Source organism: Bufo gargarizans, chromosome 4 (assembly GCF_014858855.1).
Source record: "Bufo gargarizans isolate SCDJY-AF-19 chromosome 4, ASM1485885v1, whole genome shotgun sequence".
Taxonomy (NCBI): Eukaryota; Metazoa; Chordata; class Amphibia; order Anura; family Bufonidae; genus Bufo; species Bufo gargarizans.
Window position 1 is genome coordinate 245,986,327 of NC_058083.1, and position 23,342 is coordinate 246,009,668.

Consider the following 23,342-nt stretch of genomic DNA (forward strand, 5'->3'; position numbering starts at 1 on the left):
TAGGAAATTTGGGTTTCCATGAGCTGTATGCCAAAATCATCAATATTAAAACAATAAAAGGCTTGAACTACTTCAGTTGGTGTGTAATGAATCTAAAATATATGAAAGTCTAATGTTTATCAGTACATTACAGAAAATAATGAACTTTATCACAATATGCTAATTTTTTTAGAAGGACCTGTACATGGACACACTCATACACGCACTCAACATATACATAGATGCATTCATACATGTGCTCACCATATACATAGATGCACTCATACACACTCTCCACATACATGGATGCATTCATGCACACAGTCACCACATACATGGACGCACACATATACAATACACATATATAGACACCCAGCTTTCCTGCTGTGCCTCTCCCCCATCCTCTAATGCCTCCGCACTTGTGCCATGCAGGATAGCAGGGAAGCTGGATGACATTTCATGATATAATTCACCCAGCTTTCCTACTGTACTGCAGGTCACATGTGCACAGTCTGGGAAAGCTGAATATAACCCCAGTTCCCCTGCCACTCACATCACTGGCGCAGTTGTGGCAATCCAACTGGTGTTCAGCATGCTGGGCAGGGAAGGTTCAGGCAGCAGGAATCACGGGTAGAAAAGGGGGTGGGGCTATCATAGCTCCGCCCACATCGGGCCGTCCTGTTGCTGGTCATTGTCCATCATAACAACTAAGGAGGGGAGAGGCGGAGCAATGTCACTGATGTCAGGTCAGTGACAGAGGTGCAAGTGCAGGACTCTGGACCCGGTGCAGGAGAAGTCAGCTGCTCTGACAGGGGCCCGGGGTGACCAAGTACAGTGACTGCTCCTGGGCCCCTTCTGAGCTTGGGCCCCAAAGCAGCTGCTTCCCTGATAGTTACTCCACTGTACCTGATCACACTCCCTGATAGACACAGTTTACCTCCTCCCCCTCCCTGTGCAATGACGTTTGCACAGGTCACAGAGCACGCCTCAAAATCTCTCTCATAGAAGTGAAAGAGCATCTCTAGGAAATTGATCCTCTGGTTCATGTGACTGCTGTGCTCTGAATGCTGTAAACAAGAACACAGGCAAGATGGCTGTCTACATAATCATGTACAGAAACTAAAATGATAAATATCTGGTTTCAATAAGTAAAAAAAAATCGAAGTGATGCATTTTCTCAAAATATCCTTTTCGTCGTTGTAGCGTTGTAGTAGTGAACAGGACTGGAACACGTCCTATTGTACATTTTATCCTGTGTCATGTGAAATTCATTATCGTTCGTCACCCACGCAATGATATAAAAATAGTTTTATTTTGCGCCAAGGCCAGTTGTTCAATACAAAGCTTTAATATAATGTGCAGAGAAATCTGCAGGCTAAGGGGTTTCTGTCGGAGGCTGTTGGAAGTAATCCTATACTGTGCACCATGTCTACTTCTGACTCACTTGTGGCTTGGGCATAGTTTCCATATTGTCATTAGCTTACTTCACGTCTAAACTCATCAGTAAGGGTGTGGTACATACTTTCTACTTCACAGATGCATCCTATGCTGTCTTTCTGTAGCATGCTCCTATCTTCTGCTTTGAACACAGGTATGTATTGTATTCATCAGCCATGTGGGGAGTAAAACAAGCCGCAGCCGAGGGAAGGAGCTGCCAACAGCAGCCAGTGGCTGACATGTACAGCATTAGCAGTTAGAGGGAAGAAGAGAGGGGCGGTGTATTACTAGGCGGACTGTATGAATCACTGACTGCTGTGCATATTAACAACATGATTTACTTCTTTGCTCCAATAAGAACGTCCTGAAGATGAAATAAAAAAAATACAGCCTGTGGGAACGGCGAGAAAGTAGAAGAGCCTGCCGAGACCTTGAAACTGACTGAACAAGATGCTGCTGAAGGGCCTGATCATTTTGCCTCATGTTCTTTGCTTCTTGTCATCATTTGCTGCGGCAGGGTAGGAATCATTACATTTGTCTGCACGTGAGAAGTGTTACGTAGCTTTTATGATGTATCGGTGATGTGTCAGAGACAGCTGCACGCCGAAACAAATGTCCCTATACAAACCAAAGGGTGATGGGACTGCTGTGTGCAAATCAAGGTTTCCATGTGTTATTTGTTAAGTGCCTTCAGACGTCTAGAAATGTGGAAGTTAATGTAAAGAATGCGGTCATTTCCTGACGTACTGAGAGCACATGAAAACATGGAGTAGTGCAAAATCTGTAGATAAAAAAGTATAGGGTTATGGCATATAGGTCTATACTATATCACATCAAGGTATGCTACTCATTGTATGCATGCTGCAAATAGCTATGTACGTAGCAATGCTCCAGGGTCTACTTTTCCAGTTGTCACCATTTACTATTGTGCAGTTTGGTTTGTGGATGAGTAATAAACTGTTACAAATGAAAGAAGCATCCCTTGAAAGTTAGTTCTAGTGTAACTGTAAGGCCTGTTCTTTTGACGACACAATTTTGGTTCGGATTCAGCACCAAAAGCCAACAGTGGCCGCGAGTAATCTGCCTCCCATTGTTTTCAATAAGATGCCGTGCTGCTATTCGTGTGGATGATGGTTTAAAGCCATGAGCTCTCCAAGTCCCTTCTAGGCGCGGCGTATGTATGGACGCTTTTGAAAACCATGGTGGGTGTCCATTTGCAATTTAGCAATTCAGTGGGGCTAAACCAGGCACGCAGCATTCAAATTGAAAAGCGGAATACGTAGCAGATTTTGCCTTGCAAAGTCCACTGTGTGAATAGGGTCTATGAACAGTTAATTTTAAAAAAATGTTTGCATAATACTTAGCTGCAGAGCCCCTAAAGGCCCATGATGTACATGTACATCTTAAAGGGCATCTGTCAGCACATGTGCACTTGGCAGCTGAAGACATCTGTGTTGGTCCCATGTTCATATGTGTCCGCAATGCTGAGAAAATAATATATGCAAATGACCCTCTAGGAGCCGTTACTTCTAGAGTCTTTGTGGTGCCCTCTCCACTTTGATTAACAGGGCCAGACAGTTGATGTAAATGTTATGACACCTAGTCCTGTCAAACAAAGTGGAGAGGGTGTGGCATTTGCCGAGAGAACAGTGGCTCTAAGTGTAATGGCAACACCCCCGTTGCTCCTAGAGGCTCATTTGCATATAGTAAAATTTCATTTTCTCTGCAATGCGGACGCATATGAACATGAGACTAACACAGGTGCCATCAGCTGCCAACGCACTTGTAACAGGTCAGACAGTTTCATTGATATAAATGAGCTGACAGATGCCCTCTAAGCATAATGTGGTTCCTTCACAATTCCGTACATACAGTACAGACCAAAGGTTTGGACACACCTTCTCATTCAAAGAGTTTTCTTTATTTTCATGACTATGAAAATTGTAGATTCACATTGAAGGCATCAAAACTATGAATTAACACATGTGGAATTATATACATAACAAAAAAGTGTGAAACAACTGAAAATATGTCATATTCTAGGTTCTTCAAAGTAGCCACCTTTTGCTTTGATTACTGCTTTGCACACTCTTGGCATTCTCTTGTTGAGCTTCAAGAGGTAGTCACCTGAAATGGTTTTCACTTCGCAGGTGTGCCCTGTCAGGTTTAATAAGTGGGATTTCTTGCCTTATAAATGGGGTTGGGACCATCAGTTGCCTTGTGGAGAAGTCAGGTGGATACACAGCTGATAGTCCTACTGAATAGACTGTTAGAAATTGTATTATGGCAAGAAAAAAGCAGCTAAGTAAAGAAAAACGAGTGGCCATCATTACTTTAAGAAATGAAGGTCAGTCAGTCAGAAAAATTGGGAAAACTTTGAAAGTGTCCCCAAGTGCAGTAACAAAAACCATCAAGTGCTACAAAGAAACTGGCTCACATGCAGACCGCCCCAGGAAAGGAAGACCAAGAGTCACCTCTGCTGCGGAGGATAAGTTCATCCGAGTCACCAGCCTCAGAAATCGCAGGTTAACAGCGGCTCAGATTAGAGACCAGGTCAATGCCACACAGAGTTCTAGCAGCAGACACATCTCTAGAACAACTGTTAAGAGGAGACTGTGTATATCAGGCCTTCATGGTAGAATATCTGCTAGGAAACCACTGCTAAGGACAGGCAACAAGCAGAAGAGACTTGTGTGGGCTAAAGAACACAAAGAATGGACATTAGACCAGTGCAAATCTGTGCTTTGGTCTGATGAGTCCAAATTTTAGATCTTTGGTTCCAACTATCGTGTCTTTGAGCAATGCAGAAAGGGTGAACGGATGGACTCTACATGCCTGGTTCCCACCGTGAAGCATGGAGGAGAAGGTGTGATGGTATGGGGGTGCTTTGCTGGTGACACTATTGGGGATTTATTCAAAATTGAAGGCATACTGAACCAGCATGGCTACCACAGCATCTTGCAGCAGCATGCTATTCCATCCGGTTTGCATTTAGTTGGACCATCATTTATTTTTCAACAGGACAATGACCCCAAACACACCTCCAGGCTGTGTAAGGGCTATTTGACCATGAAGGAGAGTGATGGGGTGCTGCGCCAGATGACCTGGCCTCCACAGTCACCGGACCTGAACCCAATCAAGATGGTTTGGGGTGAGCTGGACCGCAGAGTGAAGGCAAAAGGGCCAACAAGTGCTAAGCATCTCTGGGAACTCCTTCAAGACTGTTGGAAGACCATTTCAGGTGACTACCTCTTGAAGCTCATCAAGAGAATGTCAAGAGTGTGCAAAGCAGTAATCAAAGCAAAAGGTGGCTACTTTGAAGAACCTAGAATATGACATATTTTCTGTTGTTTCACACTTTTTTGTTATGTATATAATTCCACATGTGTGAATTCATAGTTTTGATGCCTTCAGTGTGACTCTACAATTTTCATAGTCATGAAAATAAAGAAAACTCTTTGAATGAGAAGGTGTGTCCAAACTTTTGGTCTGTACTGTATATGTCACTGGTTATCACCTAGGCAAAACAGCTCTGCCTGAACAATCCGTGGTTCACAGCCACACTCTTGCACTAATGCCTGGGATCTGAGAAATTCTGATCCCAGATGCTTAATTAATAAAGCAAAGACAAAGAGAATGAGCTTCCTGTCAGTTGTGTCATTGTGATAAACAGAGCTGACATGTAAATTGTGACAGCTCTGGGCCTAATAAAAAATATTATTGTCAGTCTCATAGGAAAGAATAGGTAAACTGACTTCCTGTGCACAGATGATGTGAAATCATATAGTCTTATAGTATATCCTAGTCACTATAAACCGGACCCATAATTAAACTGGTTGTCCGGTCATATATATTGATGACCTATCCTCAGCCGACTCAGAAGTTAAAGGGGTTGTTTCACTTCTGCAAATAGCATTTTATATGTAGAGAAAGTTAATACAAGTCACTTACTAATGTACTATGAATGTCCATATTGCTTCCTTTGCTGACTGGATTCATTTTTCCATCACATTATATATGGCTTGTTTCCATGGTTACTAGAGATTAGGGAATTTTTAAAAAATTTGTTTCGGCCGGTTCATCGAATTTTCTGAAAAAATGTGGTTCGATCCGAATTTATTCACGGTGAATCATGTTAAAAAAAATGCTATTTCCTGGCTGTAGAGACCCTTTATAGTGGTGTAGAACACTATGCCTTATAGTAACACGCATAGGGAGTCTGCTGTGGTAGTGAAATTATACTATGAGTCCGTATGACATGCAGATAACAGGCTTCGATCTTAGAATCACTGTACACTTCACTTATTTGGGCAGTCACGGAGCCAAAACTGACCAAATAACTCAAGTGTGAACTCAGCCTTACAAGTCGATGTTAGCGACTAGAAGAAGCGCACTCCTTTTACACCGTCGTCAGCTGATTTCACTTAAATGTCTACAGAACCTGTTCTATTAAACGCTTATACAAGTAGAGCCCCCGACAGAGTGAAGAGGGTGTCAGCAGTAAGTTTGTGTTGACATCACTGATTATTTTGCTCTTCCTCTGATCCGTCAGAACAATAACCCCGAAAAAACGGATTCTGTCTGTTGAGCATCCGCCATCAGCATTTGGTCAGTAATCCATCAGTATTGCTAATGCAAAAAAAAAAAGAGTGGATCCAATACAGAGATGACATGTAAATGGAATATTTGCATGTCTTCTGTGCTTTGTACCCACTCCTGCTTTTGGCTACCAAATCACAAGCCAATTCTGATGGAACCATACAGGCATTACAGCAGCTACACAGACAGGATCAGTTGTGTGTCTCATTGTTCCTTCCTTTTAACAGATCAGAATAAGAGTCAAATAAATGATGATGTCAGCCAGGCCCAAAGGCAAAATAGTGGCCCACTCATAAAGTGAGGAAGGTGGGAACAGCATGAGAAGTCCACAGAATGGCCCTATGACATAGTGGTGAGGTGGAAGCAGCATGAGGAGGTCACAAAGTGACACAATGACAGAGTGTGGAGGTGGCAGCAGCATCAGGAAGAAACCACAGAGTGGCACAATGACAGCATGGAGGTGGCGGCAGCATCACAAGGCCACAGAGTGACAAGATGACATAGTGTGGAGGTGGCAGCAGCACGAGGATTCCACAGAGTGGCAAAGTGACATAGTGTGGAGGTGGCAGCAGCATCAGGAGACCACAGACTGGCAAGGTGACAGAGTGTGGAGGTGGTGGCAGCAGCATCAGGAGGCCACAGTGTGGCAAGGTGACATAGTGTGGAGGTGGCAGCAGCAGCATCAGGAGGCCACAAAGTGGCACAATGACAGAGTGTGGAGGTCGCAGCAGCAGCATCAGGAGGAGGCCACAGAGTGACAAGGTGACATAGTGTGGAGTTGGCAGCAGCATAAGAAGACCACAGAGTGGCAAGATGACATAGTGTGGAGGTGGCAGCAGCATGAGGAGACCACAGAGTGGCAAGGTGACATAGTGTGGAGGTGGCAGCAGCAGCAGCAGGTGGCCACAGAGTGGCAAGGTGATGTAGTGTGGAGGTGGCAGCAGCATCAGGAGACCACAGAGTGGCAAGGTGACATAGTGTGGAAGTGGCAGCAGCATTAGAAGACCACAGAGTGGCAAGATGACATAGTGTAGAGGTGGCAGTAGCATCAGGTGGCCACAGAGTGTTAAGGTGATATAGTGTGGCGGTGGCAAAAGCATCAGGAGACCACAGAGTGGCAAGGTTACATAGTGTGGAAGTGGCGGCAGCATGAGGAGGCCACAGAGTGGCAAGGTGACATAGTGTGGATGTGGCAGCAGCATCAGGAGACCACAGAGTGGCAAGGTGACATAGTGTGGAGGTGAGGGCAGCATCAGGAGGCCACAAAGTGGCAAGGTGACATAGTGTGGAGGCAAAAGCAGCATCAGAAGACCACAGAGTGGCAAGATGACATAGTGTGGAGGTGGCAGCAGCCGCAGGTGGCCACAGAGTGTTAAGGTGACATAGTGTGGAGGTGGCAGCAGCATCAGGAGACCACAGACTGGCAAGGTGACAGAGTGTGGAGGTGGCAGCAGCATCAGGAGGCCACAGTGTGGCAAGGTGACATAGAGTGGAGGTGGCAGCAGCAGCATCAGGAGGCCACAAAGTGGCACAATGACAGAGTGTGGAGGTCGCAGCAGCAGCATCAGGAGGAGGCCACAGAGTGACAAGGTGACATAGTGTGGAGTTGGCAGCAGCATAAGAAGACCACAGAGTGGCAAGATGACATAGTGTGGAGGTGGCAGCAGCATGAGGAGACCACAGAGTGGCAAGGTGACATAGTGTGGAGGTGGCAGCAGCAGCAGCAGGTGGCCACAGAGTGGCAAGGTGATGTAGTGTGGAGGTGGCAGCAGCATCAGGAGACCACAGAGTGGCAAGGTGACATAGTGTGGAAGTGGCAGCAGCATTAGAAGACCACAGAGTGGCAAGATGACATAGTGTAGAGGTGGCAGTAGCATCAGGTGGCCACAGAGTGTTAAGGTGATATAGTGTGGCGGTGGCAAAAGCATCAGGAGACCACAGAGTGGCAAGGTTACATAGTGTGGAAGTGGCGGCAGCATGAGGAGGCCACAGAGTGGCAAGGTGACATAGTGTGGATGTGGCAGCAGCATCAGGAGACCACAGAGTGGCAAGGTGACATAGTGTGGAGGTGAGGGCAGCATCAGGAGGCCACAAAGTGGCAAGGTGACATAGTGTGGAGGCAAAAGCAGCATCAGAAGACCACAGAGTGGCAAGATGACATAGTGTGGAGGTGGCAGCAGCAGCAGGTGGCCACAGAGTGTTAAGGTGACATAGTGTGGAGGTGGCAGCAGCATCAGGAGACCACAGACTGGCAAGGTGACAGAGTGTGGAGGTGGCAGCAGCATCAGGAGGCCACAGTGTGGCAAGGTGACATAGTGTGGAGGTGGCAGCAGCAGCATCAGGAGGCCACAAAGTGGCACAATGACAGAGTGTGGAGGTCGCAGCAGCAGCATCAGGAGGAGGCCACAGAGTGACAAGGTGACATAGTGTGGAGTTGGCAGCAGCATAAGAAGACCACAGAGTGGCAAGATGACATAGTGTGGAGGTGGCAGCAGCATGAGGAGACCACAGAGTGGCAAGGTGACATAGTGTGGAGGTGGCAGCAGCAGCAGGTGGCCACAGAGTGGCAAGGTGATGTAGTGTGGAGGTGGCAGCAGCATCAGGAGACCACAGAGTGGCAAGGTGACATAGTGTGGAAGTGGCAGCAGCATTAGAAGACCACAGAGTGGCAAGATGACATAGTGTGGAGGTGGCAGTAGCATCAGGTGGCCACAGAGTGTTAAGGTGATATAGTGTGGAGGTGGCAAAAGCATCAGGAGACCACAGAGTGGCAAGGTTACATAGTGTGGAAGTGGCGGCAGCATGAGGAGGCCACAGAGTGGCAAGGTGACATAGTGTGGATGTGGCAGCAGCATCAGGAGACCACAGAGTGGCAAGGTGACATAGTGTGGAGGTGAGGGCAGCATCAGGAGGCCACAAAGTGGCAAGGTGACATAGTGTGGAGGCAAAAGCAGCATCAGAAGACCACAGAGTGGCAAGATGACATAGTGTGGAGGTGGAAGCAGCAGCAGGTGGCCACAGAGTGTTAAGGTGACATAGTGTGGAGGTGGCAGCAGCATCAGGAGACCACAGAGTGGCAAGGTGACATAGTGTGGAGGTGACAGCAGCATCAGAAGACCACAGAGTGGCAAGGTGACATAGTGTGGAAGTGGCAGCAGCATCAGGTGGCCACAGAGTGGCAAGGTGACGTAGTGTTGAGGTGGCAGCAGCATCAGGAGACCACAGAGTGGCAAGATGACATAGTGTGGAGGTGGCAGCAGCATCAGGTGGCCACAGCATGGCAAGGTGACGTAATGTAGAGGTGGCAGCAGCATCAGGAGATGCCAGAGTGCTAAAGTGACATAGTGTGGAAGTGGCGGCAGCATGAGGAGACCACAGAGTGGCAAGGTGACATAGTGTGGAGGTGGCAGCAGCATCAGGAGACCACAGAGTGCCCAGGTGACATAATGTGAAGGCGTTGGCAGCATGAGGAGGCCACAGAGTGGCAAGGTGACATAGTGTGGATGTGGCAGCAGCATGAGGAGACCACAGAGTGGCAAGGTGACATAGTGTGGAGGTGAAAGCAGCATCAGGTGGCCACAGCATGGCAAGGTGACGTAATGTAGAGGTGGCAGCAGCATCATGAGACGCCAGAGTGCTAAGATGACATAGTGTGGAAGTGGCGGCAGCATGAGGAGACCACAGAGTGGCAAGGTGACATAGTGTGGAGGTGGCAGCAGCATCAGGAGACCACAGAGTGCCCAGGTGACATAATGTGAAGGCGTTGGCAGCATGAGGAGGCCACAGAGTGGCAAGGTGACATAGTGTGGATGTGGCAGCAGCATGAGGAGACCACAGAGTGGCAAGGTGACATAGTGTGGAGGTGAAAGCAGCATCAGGACACCACAGAGTGGCAAGATGACATAGTGTGCAGGTGGCAGCAGCATCAGGTGGCCACAGCATGGCAAGGTGACGTAATGTAGAGGTGGCAGCAGCATCAGGAGACGCCAGAGTGCTAAGGTGACATAGTGTGGAAGTGGCGGCAGCATGAGGAGACCACAGAGTGGCAAGGTGACATAGTGTGGAGGTGGCAGCAGCATCAGGAGACCACAGAGTGCCCAGGTGACATAATGTGAAGGCGTTGGCAGCATGAGGAGGCGACAGAGTGGCAAGGTGACATAGTGTGGATGTGGCAGCAGCATGAGGAGACCACAGAGTGGCAAGGTGACATAGTGTGGAGGTGAAAGCAGCATCAGCACACCACAGAGTGGCAAGGTGACATAGTGTGGAGGTGGGTGGCTATACCAGTACCAGCTGAAGATGGTGGGTGAAAGAAGGAGCACTTGACATCAGATATGTGGCATCAGGCGGGTGACAGCATCAGAATAGTAGCTGAGGCAGGTAGCCAGAAGAAACCGGTCTCTTTTGTCTAAGTGTTGGTGTGGCACCAAGGATGATCTAGTCTGATGCATCAGGCATTGGTGGGTGGAAATCCTGGGTGGACAGGCGAGTTCTTCTTGGTGTAACTATGGCCCCTGCTGCACTAAACACCCGCTCTGATGCCACACTACTGGCCAGGCAGGATAGCTTTTCCATGGCAAACTCGGCCAGTTGCTCTATGTCTAGCTGCTGGTGAGTAGTTTCTTCACTATGAGGGTGAAGAAAGCTGCTCATCAGCGACTTTAGACTCAGTCTGCTGCGAATGGCGCTGGTACTGCCCCTGCCACCCCACTCCTCCCCAACAGCCATGGCAGTGGAACGTGAGTGAAGAGGGCCCCCCGGTCAGACCTGCGAGAGGATGGATGATGGCGCAGATATGCAGCGGCCAACTGACTACATAGAATGTCTCTATAGTAGTTCAGTTTGTCCTACCTCTCAGTGGGTGTAAAAAAATGCCCCCATTTTGGATCGGCAGCAAGGGTCCAACAAGGTGGAGAGCCAGAAATCATCTCTCTGACGAATGGTGACAATTCTGCTGTCACTACGCAAGCAAGTGAGCATACAATGGGCCATTTGTGCAAGTGACTCGGAGGGACTCCCTGCCTCCATCTCCACTGCATACTGCCACGGTGTGTTGGGTCCTCTGCATCCTCTTCCTCATCGCCCTGTAGCTCCTCTGGCTGCTTCTGCTCCTCCTCTCCTGTCACCTGTATGGAAAGACCACCCATTTCTTTACACATTGCTTGTGCTCCAATGTCGTCCTCCTCCTCCAGTTCAGCACCCACAGGGATCATGTGGCTGTGAGATCTAGTCTCCTGTCCAGCCAGATTTACCAGCATCTGTTCAAGGACATGAAGCAGTGGAATAGTCCTGGCGACTGACAAATAACATGGACTCCTCCAAGGGCCTGAGCAAATGGCAGGTGTCACGCATAAGCTGCCACTGGCTGACATCGAAGTTAAACAGGGGAGTACTCCTGTCCACTTGGATCATCAAGAAATAATTTATGGCCTTTCTCTGTTCGTATAGTCGGTCAGAGGGTGGAATTCCACCAGGTGAAAAAACCTAGAATATCAGCCTATGTTGGGGGGTGCCGTTGTGCCTCTGTAGCTCAAAGAGAGTGTGCTTTGCGGTGTATAAGTGACTGAAGTGCATGCAAAGTTTCCTGGACATTTTTAGGATGTCTTGCAGATGGGTTGAAGACTTTAGGAACCGCTTGACGACCAGATTGAACACGTGTGCCATGCAGTGCGCATGGCTCAGCGCTCCTTGACAAAGCGGCGACACAATGTTCTTCCCCTTTGTCGGTCACCATGGTTCCGATTTTCAGTTGTCGCGGAGAAAGCCAGAATTCGATTTCTTGATGAAGGACAGGGACAGGGCCAGCAGATGATGGGAAGGACAGACAGCTCCCTTCGGCTGAGGTGGTGGAGCCTCAACTGACTGAAATCGTCTGCGTGCCACTGGGTGATGCAGCGGTTTCTGTGGCAGTCTGGACCACCATATTGGAGCCATGTTTCTCCCAGGCCACCTTATTGTGACACTGCATATGTTGATGCAGGGCTGTGGTGCCAAGATTGGCACCCTGGCCACGCTTTAACTTCTGCCCACAGATTCTACATGTGACCATGTTCACCTCATCTGGTGATTTTACCCCCAACACTACGCACTGACTGACTGCTACCGCCGCTGCCTCCGTGAACCCATTCACCGCTACTTCCCTGGCAGGTAGGCTCCTCCAAAGCGGGTGTTCTACCTCAGGCATGTTTTGGCTCCCGACCTCCCACTGCTGCCACCCTGCTGACTCCCGGCCACGCTAGCAACTTGTTGGCTCCGCCACTGCCTCACGGGCAAGCTGCCACCCTCTTCTCCCAATGATGATAAAGCCCCTAATTCACCCGGCTCCCAAGTGCGATCAGCTACATCATCAAATACTGTCTGCACGTCACTGATGTTCTTCTGATCAGTTTCTGGGTCAGGAGCCTGACCGCTCGCATTACCATTTCCCACGCCACTCTCCTCATCACTACTTGCACGTCTACCAGATGAAGCGGCGGATGTTTCCTCCACATCTTGGCTGGCCAGTAGCTGCGGACTCTCCTCTAGTAGCTCGTCCTCGCTGTATAGTGGAGCTGAGCCCACAGCATATAATACTTGTCTGGCTAAGGGAACAAAAAAGGAGAGATGCAGGTTGAGGACAGTTGAGGGCACAAGGCCTACTCCCGGAACATGCTAACTAAGAGTTGTGTTTGACAAACCCACCGACTCTTGGCTCGGGTGTCTGATGTCATTTGGGACGAAGTGGATGACCAAGTCAACCATTCAAGAACCGCTGGGTTGCTGGTCAAGACACGACCGCTAGATGACACCGGGAGCTCAGGCCTGTCGCTGCCACTCCTGCTGCCACGACACCTTACTCTGCTGCGACCTGTACCTGTGCCATAAACATTTAGACATCTGAAACTCCCCTGAGCAGGGCCTGCACTTCTCTGTCTGACATAATGTTAGATCAAATAAATAAATAAAAAGGAAATTAAAACACCCCAAAAAAGTCTGTAATTTTCTCACTTCACCACACAATGGCTAATAAGCCTCCCCCCCACACTAGTACACAACAAAAAGAGCTTTATGACATATAACTGGACTGCTGAACAGCAAAAATATTTTTCTATTGCCACAAAAGGCTTTAGTACATATAACTGCACCACTGAACGGCAAATATATTTTTCTTTTTCCACTTATACACGCCACAAAAGGCTTTATAACATATAACTGCACCGCTGAACGGCAAATATATTTTTCTTTTTCCACTTATACATGCCACAAAAGGCTTTAGAACATATAAATGCACCGCTGAATGTCAAATATATTTTTCTTTTGCCACTAATGCACACCACAAAAGGCTTTACATTATACAGTGGGATGCGAAAGTTTGGGCAACCTTGTTAATCGTCATGATTTTCCTGTATAAATCGTTGGTTGTTACGATAAAAAATTTCAGTTAAATATATCATATAGGAGACACACACAGTGATATTTGAGAAGTGAAATGAAGTTTATTGGATTTACAGAAAGCGTGCTATAATTGTTTAAACAAAATTAGACAGGTGCATAAATGTGGGCACCACAAAAAAGAAATTAAATCAATATTTAGTAGATCCTCCTTTTGCAGAAATTACAGCCTCTAAACACTTCCTGTAGGTTCCAATGAGAGTCTGGATTCTGGTTGAAGGTATTTTGGACCATTCCTCTTTACAAAACATCTTTAGTTCATTCAGGTTTGATAGCTTCCGAGCATGGACAGCTCTCTTTAAGTCACACCACAGATTTTCAATTATATTCAGGTCTGGGGACTAAGATGACCATTCCAGAACGTTGTACTTGTTCCTCTGCATAAATGCCTTAGTGGATTTTGAGCAGTGTTTAGGGTTGTTCTCTTGTTGAAAGATCCAGCCCCGGCGCAGCTTCAGCTTTGTTACTGATTCCTGGACATTGTTCTCCAGAATCTGCTGATACTGAGTGGAATCTATGCGTCCCTCAACTTTGACAAGATTCCCAGTCCCTGAACTGGCCACACAGCCCCACAGCATGATGGAACCACCACCATATTTTACTGTAGGTAGCGGGTGTTTTTCTTGGCTTGCTGTGTTCTTTTTCCTCCATGCATAATGCCCCTTGTTATGGCCAAATATCTAAATTTTAGTTTTATCAGTCCACAGCACCTTACTACAAAATGAAGCTGGCTTGTCCAAATATGCTTTAGCCCACCTCAGCGGCACTTTTTGTGCTGTGGGCAGAGAAAAGGTTTCCTCTGCATCACTCTCGCATACAGCATCAACCATTCGGCGCACTGTAAAGTGCGCCAAATGGTTGAACGATACACAGTGACTCCATCTGCAGCAAGATGATGTTGTAGGTCTTTGGTGCTGGTCTGTGACTATGACTGTTCTCACCATTCGTCGCTTCTGTCTATCCAAGATTTTTCTTGGTCTGCCACTTCGAGCCTTAACTTGAACTGAGCCTATGGTCTTCCATTTCCTCAATATGTTCCTAACTGTGGAAACAGACAGCTGCAATCTCTGAGACAGCTTTCTGTATCCTTCCCCTAAACCATGATGGTGAACAATCTTTGTCTTCAGGTCATTTGAGAGTTGTTTTGAGACCCCCATGTTGCTACTCTTCAGAGAAAATTAAGAGGAGGGAAACTTATATATGATATATTTAACTGACATTTTTTATCGTAACAACCAACGATTTATACAGGAAAATCATGACGATTAACAAGGTTGCCCAAACTTTTGCATCCCACTGTATAATGTAAAGCCTTTTGTGGTGTGCATTAGTGGCAAAAGAAAAATATATTTGACATTCAGCGGTGCAGTTATATGTTCTAAAGCCTGCACCGCTGAACAGCAAATCAATTTTACTTTTGCCACTAATACAGGGAGTGCAGAATTATTAGGCAAGTTGTATTTTTGAGGATTAATTTTATTATTGAACAACAACCATGTTCTCAATGAACCCAAAAAACTCATTAATATCAAAGCTGAATATTTTTGGAAGTAGTTTTTAGTTTGTTTTTAGTTTTAGCTATTTTAGGGGGATATCTGTGTGTGCAGGTGACTATTACTGTACATAATTATTAGGCAACTTAACAAAAAACAAATATATACCCATTTCAATTATTTATTTTTACCAGTGAAACCAATATAACATCTCAACATTCACAAATATACATTTCTGACATTCAAAAACAAAACAAAAACAAATCAGTGACCAATATAGCCACCTTTCTTTGCAAGGACACTCAAAAGCCTGCCATCCATGGATTCTGTCAGTGTTTTGATCTGTTCACCATCAACATTGCGTGCAGCAGCAACCACAGCCTCCCAGACACTGTTCAGAGAGGTGTACTGTTTTCCCTCCTTGTAAATCTCACATTTGATGATGGACCACAGGTTCTCAATGGGGTTCAGATCAGGTGAACAAGGAGGCCATGTCATTAGATTTTCTTCTTTTATACCCTTTCTTGCCAGCCACGTTGTGGAGTACTTGGACGCGTGTGATGGAGCATTGTCCTGCATGAAAATCATGTTTTTCTTACCTTGCAGACTTCTTCCTTTACCACTGCTTGAAGAAGGTGTCTTCCAGAAACTGGCAGTAGGACTGGGAGTTGAGCTTGACTCCATCCTCAACCCAAAAAGGCCCCACAAGTTCATCTTTGATGATACCAGCCCAAACCAGTACTCCACCTCCACCTTGCTGGCGTCTGAGTCGGACTGGAGCTCTCTGCCCTTTACCAATCCAGCCATCTGGCCCATCAAGACTCACTCTCATTTCATCAGTCTATAAAACCTTAGAAAAATCAGTCTTGAGATATTTCTTGGCCCAGTCTTGACGTTTCAGCTTGTGTGTCTTGTTCAGTGGTGGTCGTCTTTCAGCCTTTCTTACCTTGGCCATGTCTCTGAGTATTGCACACCTTGTGCTTTTGGGCACTCCAGTGATGTTGCAGCTCTGAAATATGGCCAAACTGGTGGCAAGTGGCATCTTGGCAGCTGCACGCTTGACTTTTCTCAGTTCATGGGCAGTTATTTTGCGCCTTGGTTTTTCCAAACGCTTCTTGCGACCCTGTTGACTATTTTGAATGAAACGCTTGATTGTTCGATGATCACGCTTCAGAAGCTTTGCAATTTTAAGAGTGCTGCATCCCTCTGCAAGATATCTCACTATTTTTTACTTTTCTGAGCCTGTCAAGTCCTTCTTTTGACCCATTTTGCCAAAGGAAAGGAATAATAATTATGCACACCTGATATAGGGTGTTGATGTCATTAGACCACACCCCTTCTCATTACAGAGATGCACATCACCTAATATGCTTAATTGGTAGTAGGCTTTCGAGCCTATACAGCTTGGAGTAAGACAACATGCATAAAGAGGATGATGTGGTCAAAATACTAATTTGCCTAATAATTCTGCACGTAGTGTACACGCCACAAAAGGCTTTACAACATATAACTGCATCGCTGAACGGCAAATATATTTACTTTTGCGACCAATGCATGATAAATAGGGCTTTAGAACATATAACTGCACCGCTGAACAATAAATATATTTTAATTTCTTCACTTATACACGCCACAAAAGGCTTTATAACATATAACTGCACCGCTGAACGGCAAATATATTTTTCTTTTTCCACTTCTTTTGCCCACAATTTTGTCTTTGGTGTCTTTTGAGAGCTCTTTGGTCTTGCCCATGGTAGTAGTCGGCATCTGACTGACTGTGGGGTGGACAGGTGTCTTTAAAAAGCTCAGACAGATGCTACTAAGTTAGATTAATGAGTGGCGTAGAGGTGGACTTTTTAAAGGCACAGTAACAGGTCTTTGAGAGCCAGAATTCTTGCTTTCCTGATCGTCCTTGGCAGCACATAACAAATGGGTTAAGTCCCCTAGGTAGAATCAGGATAGAGACACTTTATAAAGCAATAAACTTAATTAAATAATTGGTTAACAGGCTTTATAAGGCTACACATGACATCAGAGCCCCATATTTTTTATTCTCTAGGTGATCAGAAGACACGTGTTTTTACCTTCCCTGCTAGTACCCTATCCATCCCAGGTGGTATACAGGCTTGCCTGTTCCTCAGCCTGAAGGTGGAACGGACGCACCTCCCCTGTGTAATTGTACAGTGCTCCGTTCCACAAGCCAAAGCAGTCTGACTGCTGAAGAAGTTATTGTGGCGTGCACGTGTGGCTGGGGGGAGCTGAAGCCGTGCACTTGTCGTCCGGCTATGGCGCATTCCGGAAGTCCGGGCATATAAATCTCCCGCTGCGAGTTCACCGGTGCGCTCAGCCAGAACGCTTCACCCGCTGCTTGCTGTGGTAAGTATGGTAATTTATGTGGGAGCCGGGATGAGTGCTTGGAATTCAGCGGGCAGTTGCAGGACATTTTTTCATGCAGTTGTGCGTTCAATGGACATGCTATGTCACTTTGTAAGTTTTCACTCCAGGGATTTGGCTGTGTATATAAATTCTGACTCTGTTGTGTTTTAACTAACAGATGTCTGCCTCACAAGAGGAGTCCAGTAAAAGGAAAAGAAAAACTTCATTTTTGGCAAAGATGTGAACAGCCTCTCCCTGATGAAATTTCTGCCAATGTTTGCACGAACTGCATGTCTCCTGTCCCTTCTGTTCAGTCAGGGAATATAGATTTCCTTATGTGGTTTAAAAATCAACTGTCCTCTATTTTTGATGAAATCAAATCAGCAAATAAGAGACCAAAATATGCAAATAATTCTCCCCCTCCACAACGTTTTTCCTCCTCTAACGATGAGTAGCTGTCTGATGGTGAAGTCTTGTCGAACGTATCTATCTGCTGAGGATCCTGATGATTATTATATTTTATGGAAAGATAAGATACCAGTTCTAATGAAAGCTGTAAAACGGACATTAGAATCGGATAGGGATACCTCGGGAAAATCAAAGTCAGTTAAGCTTTTCTATTTTTCCAAAACTAAAGGAAGTGCTTTGCCAGGTCATCCAGTCCTTACCCAGTGGATTAAAAAAAGCTGGGATAAGCCTGAGAAAAAACCCATCTCAGATTGTAGGCTAAAATCCATATATAACCTAGATTATACGTTTTCTGAAGATTGGGCCTCAGTAGCAAAGGTTGATATGATGGTTGCCAGTCTGTCTAAAAAAGCTATATTTCCGTCAGACGAGCCATCACTTATCAAAGACCCTATGGATAGAAGAATTGAGTCCTTATTAAAAAGAGATTATGCATCAACTTCAGCGGCCTGTGTGGTTGGGTTATCTTCTGTTCCTATAGCCAGGGCCTTAAGAATTTGGTTATTTCAGCTTTGCCAGGACCTGGAAGAGGGAGTGGCTAGAGAAGATATGTAAAAAAATCTTCCAGTAATGAAGGCTGCTTCAGAGTTTTTATGTGATGCTCCGCTTGATATTGCAAGGTTTTCAGCAAACTCCATGGCTCTCAGTAATGCTGCAAGAAGAGTTCTATGAATAAAACAATGGCCAAGAGACACATTGTCTAAAAATCACTTTTGCAATATTCCCTTCCAGACAGTCTTGTTGTTTGGTCCTCAATTAGAAAAAATTCTTGTATCTTTGAATGAGGGGAAAGGCGTGGTATTTCCAGACTCAAAAAAGAAAACATTGTTCAGGTCTTTTCGTTCTCAAAGGAAGAGATCTCCCAGATTCAGAAATAGACACCAGTTTTACAGAAAAAGACAGTTTCGGGGCAAGCAGGAGAGATCCGATTACAAAAGGAAACCTAATCAAAAACCCTCTGACTTATGACGCCAGCATTCAGTCAAAGGTTGGCATAAGATTGAAGCAGTTTTCAGACATTTGGTCTTTCACATCTACAGATGCCTGGGTCAGTTCTACAATCAAAAACGGATATGTCCTAGAGTTCGCGCTCTTTCCCCCCAAATCGATTCCTTCTAAATGACCCCAAACATTAGATTGTCATTCATCTTCTTCGGGAATTCATCCAGAAGGGGGCATTAGAAGCAGTGCCTTTAGAAGAACAATTCAAGGGGGTATACTCCAAAGTGTTTCCTGTACCCAAGCCAGAAGGGAAATGGAGACTAATAATCTAACATTCCTGAACAAATTTTTACTGAAAAAAAAAGTTCAAAATGGAATCCATAAGATCGGTCCTAATGATCTTGAAAAGAGAAGATTATATGGCATCAATAGACTTAACGATTGCTTATCTGCACATCCCAATACACCCCAGTCATAGGAAGTTTCTGAGGCTAACGATTCAAACCGTAACTGGTATTGAGCATTTCCAATTATTTGCCTACCCTTCGGCATAACATCTGCTCCAAGGGTTTTTACGAAGGTATCTATAGTCCTCACAGCAGCGCTGAGGCTAAAGGATATCACATGCATTCTGTACCTGGACGATTGGCTGTTAATAGCAAATTCCAGCCAGAATATGAACCTCCGTCTACAAGTGGCTATTCAAATGCTTCAATCCCACGGTTTTCTCATAAACAAGCAGAAATCTTCTTTGATTCCATCTCAACAAATAAGGTTTCTGGGCTACATACTGAATTCTCGTCACATGACGATCAAATTGTCTCCATAAAGAGCATCATCAGTTCACAGAGGAATAAAACATCTCCTGTCCAGAACCAAGATTTCTATCCGACAGGCAATGAAAATATTAGGTCTCCTGACCTCATCTGTAGGTCCTTTGGGCCAAAGCCCACATAAGAAAGTTACAAAACAACATTCTATCCAGCTGGAACAGAAATTACAGGTCATTAGACAAGAAGACAGTGATATCTCCTTCAACACGCCAAGATTTGAGATGGTGGATCTCTTCAAATCACCTACGGCTGGGCAAGGATCTGAATCCCCACCACCAGAAAATTCTCACATCGGATGCCTCCTCTTGGGGCTGGGGTGCCCATGTAGATGATCTGTGGTGGGTCCAGAAAAAGTGGGCAAAAGAAGAATCAATGAGGTCCTCCAATTGGAGAGAATTGAGAGCAGTGAGACTAGCCCTTCTTTATTTTCAAACATCTTTACGGGAGCAAAGTAATAGTCCAGTCCGACAATTTACCAACCGTCTTCTATATCAACAAACAGGGAGGCACAAGGAGTCGCAGTCTTTCCAAGGAATGTGCCAATGTGCCATCTTGATGGATTGGGCAGAAAGATTCACAAAGGACATCTCCGCGATCCATATAAGGGGGATTATAAACCAATCTGCGGATTTTCTCAGCTGTACTCCTCTACATCCTGGAGAATGGAGCCTAAATCCGATAGTATTCAACAACATTCTGTCTCATTGGGGAAAGCCTTGGTTGGATGCCATGGCAACAGAACAGAACACAAAGCTCAGTCAGTTCTGCTCCATTCATCGGTCCAGCCAAGCGATAGCGACGGACGGTCTTTCAATCAGCTGGGCAGAAGGCCTAATATATGTTTTTCCTCCAGTCCCTATCATACCAAAGGTACTCAGGAAGATATGGGAAGATCGGGCAGAAGTAATACCAATTCTTCCATTCTGGCCTCGGAGGTCGTACTTCTCTCTAGCCCTAAACCTCTCCAAAGGGAGAGTCTGCAAGATTCCTCCCCAACCGGACTTGATTCTCCAGAAAGGTTTTTTCCACCACAACCCCAGCAGTTTACAACTGGCGGCTTGGAGGCTGAGCAGCAGTCCTTAACAGCATTGGGGTTTTCCTTAGATCTAGTCAATACAATGGTAGCCGCTCGTAAACCTTCAACGATTAAGTTATATAATAGAGTTGGGAACACTTTTAACAATTGGTGCTAAAGAAGTTCTACGATCCTTGAAGATTTGAAGTCTGTTTTACAATTTCTTCAAGATGGGTTTACGAAGGGGTTGAGAACAAACACCTTAAAAGTACAGTTCACGGCTATTAACCCCTTAGCGCAGAACGCCGTGCATGTACGGCGGGGAAAACTGTGCCAGAACGCAAAACGCCGTACATGCACGGCGTTCATTTAAATGCTCCCCTGCCGAGATCGCGCACCTGATGCGCATATTACCGTGCTGTATCAGGGACCAAACATCTCCCCCTTGACAGCCAGGGACCGATCAGCTGTGGTCCCGGCTGCAGATCACCGCCGCAGATCCCGTTCGTTCACATGAGCGATATCATGCGTGTGCGCATGCGCGCACACATCTCCTCCTCTTCAGGCACCCGGCTGTCGCTGAAATGAGAGGATCGGAGATGAGAAATAGCTGTCTGAACATAATTCATTGTGATTGGTCCTGACTGTGGACCAATCACAATGAGTTATGTACAGGACGCTATCTCTCAACTTCGATCCTGTCATTTCAGTCAGAGAAGTTGGAGGCAGTGCAGTTAGACCTGTGATAAAACACACACACACACCAAAAGTGCCCCTCATCTGTCCCCTGTGATCCTCATCACCCCTCATTTGTTTCCTGTGCCCTTCATCACCCACTTATTAGTCCCCTGTGACCCTGTGCCTGTGTGCTGTCTGCCAATAGTGACAGTACATCAGCATCCCAGTCCCTGTCATCCATACCTGTTTTTGGCAAATCATTAGGGTTAGTTAGGGTGTTATTAGGGTTAGAGCTCTTATTTTAGGGTAAGTTAGACGTTTATTGAAAAAAAAAAAAAAAAAAAAAAATTAAAAAAAAATAAAAAAAATAAAAAAAAATAATAATAAAAAAATTAAAAAAAATATTGGGGACGTCCGTACTTGTCCCTGATTATAAATACTCTGTTTCAACCCCCCCCCCCCATACCTCCGAACCTCTATCTTTTACCAGTAATATAAAGCTCCACAATTTTATTTTTCAATTTTTTCCTGAATATATATATATATATATATAAATTTTACAAAATGTCTCAACGGGTGTACAGCGCCGAGGAGGCTTATGAAATACTTGCCTCAGAGTCTGACGCTGACAGTGGAGAAGAAGAATCTTTTCTTGTGTATAGCTCTTCTTCTGATTCATCAATTGACGAACCCTCTCACAGACGCAGTAGAGTTAGCAGCGCATCAGCTTCTACAAATGACCCCAGCTGGACTTCTGCTACTAACTTTGTACCTCAGTTGCCGGACTTTACGGCCACTACAGGCATTCATGTGAACACTGCAGGGTTCACGGAAGCTGATTTCTTCCACCTTTTTTTTTCTGATGAATTGATAGACATGATGGTGGAGCAAACTAATATTTATGCGAATCAATTTTTAGCTGCCCACCCCAACTCATACTATGCAAGACCCCTTCAGTGGACTCCCACGACCCCTTTGGAGATGAATGAAATTTTGGGGTCTAATACTTAATATGGGGATAATTAAAAAACCATCACTACGGTCATATTGGAGTAATGACCTTCTACATCACACACCACTATACCGCACCATTATGTCAAGGACCCGATTCGAAAGTCTCCTGAAATTTCTACATTATAACAATAATGCAGATTGTCCACCCCCTAATGATCCTATATACGATCGTTTATACAAAATTCGGCCCATTATAGATCATTATAATCTCAAGTTTGCCCAAGTCTACACCCCCCAAAAGCATCTGTCCATTGATGAATCCCTTGTGCACTTCAAGGGCAGACTGCATTTTCGCCAATACCTGCCCAACAAACGGGCCAGATATGGCATCAAACTCTACAAACTATGTGAAAGCCAAAGTGGCTATACCCATAAATTTAGAGTTTACGAGGGAAAAGATTCAAAAATTGAACCCCCAGAGTGCCCCCCTATTCTTGGAATAGCAGGAAAAATCGTATGGGACTTGATTCACCCCCTGCTAGGTCAAGGGTACAACTTGTACCTTGACAACTTCTACACAAGTGTCCCACTACTGAAATGCCTGTTTTCCAGAGACACTGTTGCATGCGGTACTATCCGACGAAACCAAAAACATCTGCCTAAAAATTTTATAGACCAAAGGATAAGAGTGAGGGAAAGCAGGGCAGTTTGCAATGATAACATGATGCTTGTTAAGTACAAAGACAAGCGTGACGTCTTTGTACTTACTACCATACATGCCGACAGATCAACCCCTGTTCCAGTTCGTGGATCCACAGAATCAGTCCCCAAACCTGTGTGCATCCAGGACTATAATAAGTTTATGGGAGGGGTGGATCTGTCAGACCAGGTACTGCAACCATACAGTGCCCTCCGCAAAACTCGGGCATGGTATAAAAAATTGGCATTGCACCTGACGCAAATTGCCCTCTATAATGCTTTTGTAATTTACAGAAGTGCAGGAAACAGAGGAAAATTCCTGCACTTTCAAGAAAAAGTAATAAAGAACTTTTTATTTGGGGAACAGGAAGGGGAAGGGAGCAGGGCCACAGGAAGTGAGAGCAGAATAATACGAGGACAGCATTTCCCTGGGGTAGT

The 23,342-nt window shown here is 45.6% G+C and overlaps 1 protein-coding gene across 1 annotated transcript in view; it reads left to right on the top strand.

The window, feature by feature from the left end:
- The first annotated feature begins 1,457 nt into the window (after positions 1–1,457).
- CD109 (CD109 molecule) overlaps positions 1,458–23,342 on the top strand; it is a 307,708-nt gene continuing 285,823 nt past the window's right edge. Inside the window, exons 1-2 of the mRNA XM_044289633.1 lie at positions 1,458–1,570; positions 1,775–1,934. Coding sequence (XP_044145568.1) covers positions 1,867–1,934 — 68 coding nt within the window. The 5' untranslated portion in view covers positions 1,458–1,570; positions 1,775–1,866. The remainder of the gene's footprint in view (positions 1,571–1,774; positions 1,935–23,342) is intronic.